This window comes from Epinephelus moara, chromosome 12 (genome assembly GCF_006386435.1).
Source record: "Epinephelus moara isolate mb chromosome 12, YSFRI_EMoa_1.0, whole genome shotgun sequence".
NCBI lineage: Eukaryota > Metazoa > Chordata > Actinopteri > Perciformes > Serranidae > Epinephelus > Epinephelus moara.
The window spans coordinates 39,523,111-39,535,888 of NC_065517.1; the positions used below are offsets into that span (position 1 = coordinate 39,523,111).

Sequence of the window (12,778 nt, forward strand, 5' to 3'; positions counted from 1 at the left end):
TTCTTCATGAATTGACATCAAAGGGGAGTGCATTTAACAACAGCAAAACTATATCAAAACATCCGTTTACACACTCTCACAACTCGTGCACTGTAATCCAAGTCTCAATTATCCAGTTGTATGCTCGGTAACAGATAGCCCTTTCCCACGGGCAACTGACCTAAAAGTGAAACTTATGGTGCTTTCACACCTGCCCTGTTTGGTTCGGTTCAATCAAACCCAAGTTCATTTGCCCCCTAAGTACATTTGGGCAGGTGTGAGCACAGCAATCACACTCAGACCTTCTTGAAGAGGTGGTCTCAGTCCGGTTCCAAACGAACTCTGGTGCGGTTGGTTTGTGGTGAGAAGGTGTTCCGACCTGGATGTGAAGCAACTGCAGTCACATGACACATTGTTTGGGTTAAACATGAGCATGTTACAGTCCTGGAGGATTATTAATGTGCACCTCCTCCTGTACTGCCTTAATATGCACATTCAGCACATCCAATGCATCAAAACATTGTTTTCTAGTTGGAGCCGCGCCTCGTTTTCAAACTGTATGGTTTGACTAAAATGAACAATGACAGCAATATAGTCCACGATGAGCAGCGCTAAAATCAACCTGCGTAGTTGTCCCTCCATTGTGACATTAGAAAGTGTCACATTTATCTTGCAAGTGCACTCTTCTTCAACGTTTGCTTTACTTCCTGGATTTTTGGTCCTCTTGTAAATGTTGCCGTGAGAACACAAACCAACTCTAGGCAATTATACAACTTTGAAACAAATTACTCCCTGATTCAGACCAAAGCAAACAAACTCTAGGTCTGAAAGCACCCTTATCTATGCTCTCTTCAAAGCCAGACTCCATTGACAAAAACAGTAATTTTACCTCGCTGAACATGGGAGCTGATAGTCTATCACTGCCTTGACCAGTTACTAGTTGTTTTTGTGTGGCTTAAGTGAATCCAAACTAACCCTTTAAAACATCAAAGTCACACAATAACACCAATAAACTAACCAGTCAAGGCAGCAGTAGACCAGCAGCTCCTGTGTTCAGCAACATAAAATTACTGTTTTTGTCAATGGAGTCTGGCTTTGAGGAGAGCATAGATCAGTTTCAGATAGACAGCTTGTAAATGGATGTTTTGATATTGTTTTGCTCTTGTTAAAACATGTTTTGTGACTTCAGTTCATCAAGAATATTCTCAGTTTTAGGATTCTTCGTTCACTGAAGGCCTGCAAGAAAAACTCCTCAAAAATGTAGTGTAACACGGAGAGAGTAGCTGATATAGGCTGACAAATGGTCATTTTGAGGGAATATTCCTTTAATGTGACATGATGGTGTTTTCCCAGTCTGCAGCCTCCCTGACCCCTGTCTGCACACTGTAGCACTCTCACACACACACACACACACACACACACACACACACACACACACACACACACACACTACAGACTCCTACTCTCTCATAGTCTTGTCCTTCCCTGAGCTTCAGATGGCTTACCAGGTCCTTAATCTGTCCTCTGAGTGACATCACCCTCCGTACACTCCTCACAGGACAGCGGGGGAGAGGGAGGGAGGGGAAGCAAGAGGTGGTGGTGGTGGTTTAGGGAAGGTGAATTAGCCCGGCAGTGAAGCGGAGAAGACTTAGTCGGAGCACACAGGATCACTCTGACACACTCTGTCAGGGCCATGGCAGCAGGCATAGAGGAGCGGGACACACACATGGAGGAGCTGGTGGACCAGGGCCTGGGGATGGAGGAGACGGCCCACGGCCTGCTGAGGCGGCCCTCGCTGAAGGAGAGCTACCACAGTGACTCCCTGCTGGCGCCTGACACTGACTTCATGACAGGTAGAGAGATGAGAAAGTTAAGATGCTAAAGGGTCAGTTCAGTCAACTGACAAATAATATTCTGCGTTCAACTGAGGTAAATGCTATTTTGTTGGATTTTGGTGCTCAAAATGTTGAAAAATATGATTTAAAAGTTGAATTCTCAGAGATGTTTAACTAAAAACATATGCAAATAAAAGGTGCAAATTAACTGCTAGGTGCAAATTGCAAGTGTTATATCAAATGGGACGTTTGGGGGTCCTCTACTAAAAATTTAGAGCGTAAAACAAAAATTTTATGGTGTAAATGTCTTTCATTTTTTTCAGAGTACAAGTCCTCTGCTACTTTAATGTTTTTATAGTGGGGGACAAATGCACATGTTCTAAATATTGAGGGAGATGCGACCCCCATGCCCCCTGAAATCCACACCTATGGTGTTCTGTATGCAGGAAATTCATCTTTACTTGTAATCAATGAAAGATGTACACTTCCTGCAATTTATCACAAACTGGTTGTGCATACATGTGTGAGTTTGCTCAGGTTTGTTCTTCCAATTTTTCACCAGAAAATAATATAAAATATAAAAATAAATACATAAATGCAGATGTTTTGCATTTATTTCTCAAAGATTGAAATCTAATTTAAATTATGTTAATCTGACTGAGTTTCAAATGAAGAATAAACCGATGTTGTTTCAACATGTTGGGTTAACATATTACTCACACACGGGGGAAAAAAACCATTTTTAATGAAAATATTGTCTAAATTGGGATTATTAAAGCTCTCGAAAATAAAGTGACAGAAAACACTTTGGTCGGGCATGTTGCTCATGACCTCACAGGCCAACAATAGTAAAGAAATATTGACTACACTTTGTACTAAACCAGCCTGAAAACATTGTGAATTCTTTGACTTCTCTGCACTATTGATTTTCACTCAACCTGTGCAGTGCTTTATTTAAACTGGCAAGTTAAATTTAAACATTAGTCCTGCACACCTGTCCAACGCCACACAGTCAAACTGTGGGTGTGATGGAATGTGCCTCGACTGAGCAGATTTAGGGAAATGCCCCGTTCCCTCGGGGATATTAATATCAGCGGACTAATATATGAGGGATTGCTTGTGCACACATGGCTTGTATGTGTCAGCATGCAGGGTGCTGATATGAGCAGACAGATGCTGTTCCTTCATTCAAGAAACACCATCTGCGAGCAGAGATTAAAACACTCCGCTGCTTCTCTATGAAGGAGTTATGCCTCCATGTATTTTCATTCTGCCACGATGTATAATAGGCATATGAATTTTGAAACTGTTAGCGGTGTCCTGGCTGTGTGTGTGCGTGTGTGTGTGCGTGTATGTATGCGTGTGAGTCAGAGGCACAGAGATAGACATGGTGCATGTGCTTGTTTGTGTGTTCACATTTGCATGAAAGGCGTCCAGGGAGCCTGCCTGTTCTTTGTATAGCTGAGTTAGTGCAGAGATTGAGCTTTGGGCTGCTAATTCCCTTTTACAGCACTGGGATTATGTGCTATTCTAATCCCAATCCCATATGGGGTGTGTGGAGGTGGCACGAGGATGTTGTCACAGCCAGGACAAGAGGGGAAACAGGAAATCACTGGCCTACACCGAGTCACAACTCTCCATGAGAGACAGATTACTGTTACTGCTGGCTGCATGCTCCAGTGATTACACTGAGAGTCTTCGCCCACAGCAGATCAGCTCTGTCAGGAGGGGACACAAATATATCCAGAGGGTTACATCTTCCTAAGAACTGAGATTTTAACATGAATATGCATCTTAGAAAAACTATACAGCAGGTTTCCAGACTTAGACCCTAAACTCTAAACTTTATAGACATCACAGCATCAGGCAACAGGTTAGTTCAGGGGTCCTCAACCTTTTTGGTCAGACACAACCTACTAGCTCCCAGCTACTCCTTCATCAACATCACCCACCATGTTCCAAATGTGATCATTAAGTAATTATAGATAGATATTAGAGTACATTAGATACAGATATTATTCATGATATAAATGTAGATAGGCTGAAGGTTGAATTGTCATTGTTTAGGTCTGTTAAATTAAACTTCCACAAGACTAATACATCAACATGGAGTTGTAAGGGCTGCACTTAACCATAACTTTAAGATATGTAATTTATTTTAACCATTTATCTTATCTTAATTTTAACTAACTTTTAGCCGTTTAAACTGTTTTACTATTACTTTTAGCTAACTCTGTCAACTGCTTAGCTGTTAGATTTAGCTGTTTCAACCGTTCAGCTATTACTTTTAGCTAACATTTAGCTATTGCTTTAAGCTAACTCTGTCAACCGCTGAGCTATTACTTTAAGCTAACCATTTCAACCGTTTAGCTATTACTTTAATTTTAGCTAACTCTGTCAACTGCTTAGCTGTTAGATTTAGCTAACTCTTTCAACCGTTCAGCTATTACTTTTAGCTAACTGGCGTCAACCGCTGAGCTATTTATGTTAGCAAACTCTGTCAGCCGTTTAGCTATTACTTTAAGCTAACCCTGCCAACTGCTTAGCTGTTAGATTTAGCTGTTTCAACCGTTCAGCTATTACTTTTAGCTAACTGTTTTAATCATTTAGCTATTGCTTTAAGCTAACTCTGTCAACCGCTGAGCTATTACTTTAAGCTAACCCTGTCAACCGTTAAGCTATTACTTTTATTTTAGCTAACTCGGTCAACTGCTTAGCTGTTAGATTTAGCTAACTTTTTCAACCATTCAGCTATTGCTTTTAGTTAACTGGCGTCAACTGCTGAGCTATTTATTTTAGCTAACCCTGTCAACCGCTTAGCTATTACTTTTAGCTAACTGTTTCATTTATGTAGCTATTACTTTAAGCTAACCCTGTCAACCCCATAGCTATTACTTTTAGCTAACTGTTTCAGCCGTTTAGCTATTATGTTTAGCTAAGTTAACTGTTTCAGTTGTTTGGCTATTACTTTAAGCTAACCCTGTCAACCCCATAGCTATCACTCTTAGCTAACTGTTTCAGCCGTTTAGCTATAACTTTTAGCAAAGTGTGTCAACCATTTAGCTATTACATTTAGCTAACGATCTAAACTGTTTATTGATTACTTTTACCTAACTGTTTGAAGCCTTTAGCTATTACTGATAGCTAACTGTTTAACCGTTTAGCTTTTACTTGTAGCTGTTTCAATCATTTATGTATTAGCTATTTTGAACATGTTCTTATTTTTAGCTAACCATTTCAACTGTTTAGCTGTTACGTTTGATTGACTATTTCAACTATTTATTGATACGTTATAGCTAACTATTCCAAGCATTTACTTTTTACTTTTATCTTACTATTTAAACTGTTCATCTATTACTATACCTAATTATTTCAACTGTTTAGCAACTATAGGCTATTTTTTAACAAACTATCTCTGCAATTTGTCTCATAATTTTAGTTATTTCAACTGTATATCCATTACTTTGAGCTATTTTAACCATTTAACCATTACTCTGAGTTAACTATCTCTGTTTATCCATTATATTTACTATTTTAATATCGCTGCCATTTATCCATCTATTTTTAACATATATCCAGAACTTTAACTGTTTCAACGGAGATATTACATTTCACACTCTTTATTACGACACATGGTGTTCAGGTATTATATCTGACTGCATATGGGAATATAATCAAATCAGAATTTAATTTTTCAAATTAGTGGAGCTACTCCACAATCTAAGGTTGGGAATCAACAGCACACACACACATACTCACACAAGTTCAAAGGTTGTGTAAGTGATCTCTTTTCCTCACAATCAATTTGATTTGAAAACTGCTGGGAAATAATGCTTCATTACATTACTGCATTACAGTGGTGTTCCCTCTGCAATGACAGTAAAGCATTGTTGTTGTTCTTGTTGTTTTATTTGGCCTCTTCCTCATCCTCCCTATTACTCAGACTGACCTGCACTGTAACCTCTGTAACTCTATGGATGAACAAGATGTTTACTGGGGCGCAGCACACGACCAGGCCACATTTCAGGTTTATTTCTGCTGTTTCCTCTCTGTGTCTCCATCTCTCATAGTGACATGAGGCTTATGTGTGGGGGCGGGGTCAAAGAGGCTCAGTCTGAGGGATTATCATTGTAGTCTGCACACCCACACACACACATGCAAGTACACATACACACACGTGCACAGACAATTTAGGCTGAATTGGACGACTACTGAGTTTTTAAGCATTATCAACCCCACCCCCACCTTTATGTAAGCACACACCCTGAGCAAAAGGGCTTTAAGCGCTGTCATACACATCACCGCGTCCCAGAGCGTGTCAGGCAACCACCAAGGGACTGTGAGAGGATCATAACATACTGTAGATACTGTAATACTGCGTGGATGCTGTAAACAGAGGCGGACAGAAGCAAAACACCAGTATGGCTGCTCTTTGAGTGTGTGTTAGTGTGTGTGTGTGACATAAGTGGAGTAAAGGAGATGAGATCTTAGTGGACACCAGCCAGTGGATCAGAATCCGATGGAGGGAGAGCCGGCCTATCTCACTGGAGCCAGAGGAGGAAAGAGGGGCGAGAGAGTGTGCTCGCGAGAGGAAAGGAAGAGGAGGAAGACGTCTGGTGCAGTGGACGAGGGCCCAATCGGCCAGCAGAAGCACCCAGACTGCTCATCAGCGTCCAGTGTCTCCCATGGTATCCTCCTTTGAACTATTACTGTGCAGGACTGATGGTTGTCAGCAGTGAAAAGAAAAATACTGAGTAGAACTTGACTGAAAGCCAAATAATAGTTGGTTGTGGGATATCTGTTGTGCGACCTTTGTTTACATGCTGCTGTGTGGTGACCAGCTGTGCTCTGACCTCATTAGTTTGATTTCTGCTACATAGGGATGATCATGGGATGTTAAAGAGCTGACGTTAAAGAGATTCCTTTCTCTGATTATATTTACTGTTGCCAAAAGAGATAAGAAACATTTATGGTAAAATTTCACAAATAAATACTTTAAAGTTTAATGTTTTTATCAGCTAAGATGTGGAAGTACTTTTGTTTTTCATAGAGATATCACAAATTTTTTAGTGAGCATACACTTGACTAGCGCTGTCTTACTTTGTGACTGGAAAATTATTTTCTCTCATACTCAAGATTTTCTCTTATCAAACAGTCGCATGGTTTCAATATGAGTCAACCACACATTTCTTGGCACCTATCTCTGCCTGTGTGTGTGTGTGTGTGTGTGTGTGTGTGTGTGTCTGTGGTTATGTACTGTATGTCACTCACCCTCGGTTGGTTAACAAGCTCTAGCTGTTGCTCTGTGAGTTTACTCTTCCTTTTGTTCTATAAAAGCTGCATATTTAAACATACTTAAACATGGTCTGGTTCAATAGATGCTTTGGATTCTACTGTTCATTTTAATGGTGGTTAAGCATGTCGTCAGTTATGTAATGTGGCTGAAAAGCATAACAAACAACATAATCTGTGTCCTGGCATGAACATGTCACGCTATCTATCTATCTATCTGTCTATCTGTCTATCTGTCTATCTAGTTCTCATCCTGTATTGTATTATTCCTCCAGATGACCGCAGTTCGGCAGCCAGTGGCCTGGACGTTGCCGACCGGCTGACCTACCTGGAGCAGAGGATGCAGATGCAGGAAGATGAGATCCAGCTGTTGAAGATGGCTTTGGCTGACGTCCTCAAGAGGCTCAACATCTCTGAGGAGCACCAGGCAGCTGCAGCCTCTGCTGCTGGCAGGAGAGCACCAGGCGCAAAAGGTGAGCAAAGATCTACCTGTGGATTATTACAGTTATCCACATGTCAGTTTGAGGATTTAAGGTGTCTCAGTGTGTGCAGCTTTTGTTATGTAGACTATCGGAGGAGACGTTGATTTCTTTAAGGAATCGTCAGTGCTATATTTTCATAAGGAAATAATTAAAGTTAGCATTTTTTTTTTTCTTTTTTCTTTTGGCGCTGCTGTCTCAAAGACAACCAGAGCACTTTCTGGCATCCTCACTACCACCGTTTCCAAAGTTACTTTGGTTGTTCCACTGTCCACCATTTCCACTCCTGGGGATGGTAACTGCAAAGAACTTACACTGATACTCTTTGGTAACTGGTGATAGCTACTGATAGCTGTCGGGGAAAACCAAAGTGCTGTCCTCTTCTTGTTTTGGTTGATGCACTTTCTTTGTGCCGTAAATGAAGCCAAAGTTGTAGGTTCAAGCTGAGAATGATGTCAAACCTGAGTTGATTAAGTTGCAGTACTATAGGTTGGAAAACTAAGTTGTTGTTAGCAGTACCAGTTCTAGCCAGGTTAGGCAATGTTAGCATTGATAACAACGCATAATACTGTATTATGTGCATACAAACATTGAATCTACATGTCCACAGATAGAAGTTGGACAAGCTATGTGTGTATCAGTGACCAATGTTGACGTGCAGAGCAGCCATCTTGGTTTGTGAGTTGGAAATCTGACTGCAGGGGGCGTTCCAGTTGAAATTTCCGACTGCAGACTCAGAAATTTTGACTTCCCACTGCAAATGTGACAACACCAACTGTACCCCAAAATTACATATTTAAAGTGAAGCTTATAGGACACCAATCTAAATGCTGATGATGTCATTATTCATTGTGCAATCAACATTTACTTCATTATGGGAGATTAAAGCAAAAGAACGTGTCTTATTCCACTTTAAACCGGTTTTGATTATTGTGGCTCAAGTGCAACCACAGGAATCTGCTGAGAGCAATTTTATTGGCCAATATTCATTTTCATAAGTGACAATTATCATTGTATGTTGGCCAACACTCTTTGGTGTTGTTATTGTATGTTCAGCATACATCTTTGTCCTGACACATTCATGTTTAAATTTGAAGATGTTGGCAAAGATTAGACTTTTTAGGGTTGCAAACCACAGTTATTGTCATTACCAATTATTCTTTCAATTGTTCCCTGAATTAATCAATTGTTGTTTGCTCCATAAGTTATCAGGAAAAAAAGTGAAAAATGCCTAGTATAGTTTACTCAATAGCCCAATGTGATCCAAAACCTGAAGATATTAATTCAACAGTCATGTTTGACAAAGTTGCAAAAACTCACATATGAGATGCTAAAACAAATGTCGGCTTTACACCAAACATTTTGTAATTGATTTCACTGACACAGACAAATTTCCAATGTCACAATAAAATCATGAGAGTTTTTCTTGAGTCATGATGCACTCCTGTGATCTTGATCATTTGATGTAAGGTGGTCATAAACTCAGTCCGAGCTGGGGGTCCTGACCCCCACTAAAGGTCACCAAAGCTTCACAAGGGGTCACGAGCCCCTCTTGACTTTAAACGGTGTAAGAAAACTTTTAAAAAGTACACACTAGGCCTATATCTCAACATTTCATTCATTTTTGTAAAGAAAATGAAATGAAATGATTACATTTAAAGCCTCAACTGTTACTGAAAATATAATTTTATCTCACTCGTAAAAGCATGATAAAGATCTGAACACGAGTTATATTCACAGAACCTTCAATCTCTGTTTAACAACCTTGTCCGGCATCAGAAATGTGTGCAGTTAAAATAACAAACGAGCTAACAGAACAATGGCCAAGTGTCAGGGAGAAGAAAACACTGACTTTGTCAAAAAGCACCTACTAGGTATGTATAACTGTTTTAAAAAATGTATAAAAAGTCACTAAAAATATCAGTAAAACTGATCTCTGATGCAGTGTTCACAGGAAATAATAAAATAGTTTGTTTTACACAAATGTCCTGGAGTTGTTGCGATCACTCTTCAGATTAATTGTACAGCTTATCAGTTATTTTGTACTGTTATTGTTATGGATTGGATATGAAATGAAATATCCGTCACTTAGTCAGGGAGTGTCAGTTTACCCAGTGATAGAAAAAGGATCCCTCAAGGAAAAAGGCTGTGGACCATTGTTCTAAAGTATGTTAGGCATAAATAATATTTAGCTTTTTTTGCTTGAAAAGTGACTGAAATGATTAATCACTCATCGTGCTATCAAATGGTTGCTAATTAAGCCTCTGATTGACTAAGTGACTAATCAGTTCAGTACCAAAACTTTTATAAATATTGTATATACAGTAGTTTATGAGTCGACTCATAATGTTAACATGATTTTTGTACCCACAGTCGTTAGTTAAGAATCATCAAAAAATATGGTGTCAGTAGTTCATCATGTTTCTGTATCTATTCAAAGACAAATATTCCTGAACATAAGGAAACATGTCCTAATAATTCTTTACTTTTCACCACAAACAGAAAGTTCATAAACTCCCCCTTTTACCCTTTGTGTGTGTGTGTGTGTGTGTGTGTGTGTGTGTGTGTGTGTGTCTGCAGCCCGACCAGTGTCTCTGGCTCTGCCCTCCAGACCGCCCATGGTGACCTCCAGTGCTGCCTCCCTAAAGAAGAGCTCCACACTGCCCTCCAGCTCCACAGCCAGGAACTACAGCCCAACACCGCCTCGCAGGTAAACACTGCTGCTGCTGCTGCTGCTGCTGCTGCTGCTCAGTGTGCAGGCAGGACACAATGTCATGAGGCCGACCTACAAGCATTTAAAAAATATATTTTTTAAAAATATGTTTTTAAGATTTTGAGTAGAAGAGAGAGCTGTCAAGTTCTTTATTAGCATTTGTGCAGTAAAACAAAAAGGTTAAAATTATTGATTGATTTCTCAACAGGGAAAAACAAAACATCACAGTGACACTTCTTCTTCTTCTCATCTCTGACAGCACTTGTCATGAATCACACCCAGACACACACAGTATTAATGTAATACAGTTCTAATGAAGCAGCTTAAAATGAAGCGTCAGTCTCAGATCTCAGGCTTCACTTGTCATTATTTAATGTGCAAAAGCAATCAGCAGACACCATCCATTATCCAAGAAACACCGCACATGGATTCACAATAATTATTCCAAACACTCGCCTTTATTTCAGAGCAATAAAGCAGCAAACCATTCTCCGCTCTTCCTCTCTATTACCTTTCAAATGATGCTGCCATTAGGTAGCATTAGTCAGAGAGCATGATAGTCTGTCTCTGTGGTGCCTTAATGCGCTGCTGCTATATCTGGAGTATGCTGATATAATTGCACAGAGAGAGGTAAATCTCCATTCACTTAAGGCTGTCCGTTCAATATTAGGATGAAGTGAGAGGCATCACCATCATCATCATCATTAGCAGCGGTGGTTAATTTCTCTCCGCTCTCATCTCACCTTTTATTTCCACTAATTAATCTCATCTCACCTTCTGTCGTCTTCCTCTCTCACTCACACTGACGTCCGCATCGCTTTTTTCCTCACTGCGTGTTGCCTTCAACTGCTTCCCCCCGCCGTGAGCGGCCACATCTGTTTTCATTCATTGTCTTATACAGGTATTTCTCACATAAATTTAAAGTAAAACATGTTCAGCAACCCATCGACCACCTCAGTGGGTTCATTATTACAGGGACATGTCTGCTGCCAAGCACTGACAGCACTTTATTTTATATTCTCACAGCTTCCAGAAATATGTCAGTCCAAGGAAATGTGTTTGAATTAATGCACGAGACGTTCACATTTCACCATCTGACACGTCACACCTGTAAAAATACAAGATTATCTCAGAGTTTACAGCAACGTTTCATTGTGATCAAGAACAGTGGAATACAGAATATGCACTGTGAGGAACTAAATGCAAAACTATTTATATGAATTAAAAAGTATGTAAGTAAGAATCAGCTGAGACGCACATCAGTAATACATAATAGGTTTATCAAGTACTTTAATGTTAATGTTGATAAAATACCTCTGAATTTATAGTAGTTAAATATTTTGCTTTTCAGGAATTATTTCTGAACGTTTGTGGTTTGAAATCCCCTTCTGCAATGAGATAACCGATAATTTCATTATCAATATAATGCTGAATTTGCACTGGAGTGATATCCAGCATGTGTAATTTGGGGCAGATTGGACTGTATAACGTCAAGTTACAACAGCTTCCTGTGTCATGGCACAGAGCAAACTGCCCATCTTGCCACAGCAACGCCACTGCACGAAAACAGACAAGCACCTCAATTTGGCATCGTGAAGGTCATGAGATTCTAGTGACCAAATTTGAGTTGGATTAGCCGAATCCTCTGGGAGGAGTTTCATATAGTTCCAGCTGCAAAGTGCCTAAAATGACGTTGTCACATAACCTATGACATCACCGTTGGAGCTATTGTCTAATCTTTCACAATTTAGGTTATACCACCCAAATTTGAAACAAGTAAGACAAACCTGTGGGAGGAGTCCAATAAAGTTTGTACAAAACACATGATAAAAGCACAAAATTCAAAATGGCTGACCTCCAGATGGGCGGAGCCAATGAAACCAATGTGAAATATGTCTGAAATGATGAGGGGAATGTGGGTACCAGGTTTCTTGAATAATGTTTTCAAGTTTTTGAGCATCCTAAGCCTCTCAAAAATGCATTGTGCAGGACTGTGATGTCATCAAGCGTCCTGGGATTGCCTAACTGAATGATTAATAAAACAATAAACAGGACGGAAGACGGTGTAACAGTTGGAACAGCAACTGCTGCCCATTTATTTGCTTCATACCCCAAAAAACTCTCACACGTGCACAAGCCCCTTTAAACAGCGGAATGTCACCCCAAAACTTTTTCTGCCCTACGGCAACTCAAGAGGGACACACAATATAGAGCAGTCTGTCACAGTAATGATCTCTAAAAGAGCAATAGAGGGAATCACCTTGTTGTTTACAAATACTTCTGGGTAGAAAACCAGCAGAGTTTAGCTATATATATATATATATGTATATATATATATATATATATCACATTTTTCACGTCACTATATCACCGTTTAGACTAATCTGATGTTTGTAAAGTCTATAAACACAATGATTGAACAAACATTACTATTTCTGTGTGCACGTTTTGTAATTAATAACATGGTTATGGTAGATTAG

At 39.7% G+C, this 12,778-nt stretch overlaps 1 protein-coding gene across 4 annotated transcripts in view; it reads left to right on the forward strand.

Moving 5' to 3' along the window:
• Nucleotides 1-1,566: 1,566 nt before the first annotated feature.
• LOC126398659 (echinoderm microtubule-associated protein-like 1) overlaps nt 1,567-12,778 on the forward strand; it is a 15,466-nt gene continuing 4,254 nt past the window's right edge. For 2 of the 4 annotated variants that reach the window (XM_050058176.1, XM_050058177.1), the window contains exons 1-3: nt 6,095-6,502; nt 7,382-7,579; nt 10,166-10,295. In XM_050058176.1, the coding sequence (XP_049914133.1) occupies nt 6,334-6,502; nt 7,382-7,579; nt 10,166-10,295 (497 nt within the window). In that variant the 5' untranslated portion in view covers nt 6,095-6,333. Of the gene's footprint in view, nt 1,833-6,094; nt 6,503-7,381; nt 7,580-10,165; nt 10,296-12,778 lie in introns of those variants that run through there. The other 2 variants (XM_050058179.1, XM_050058178.1) reach the window with 2 other exon arrangements.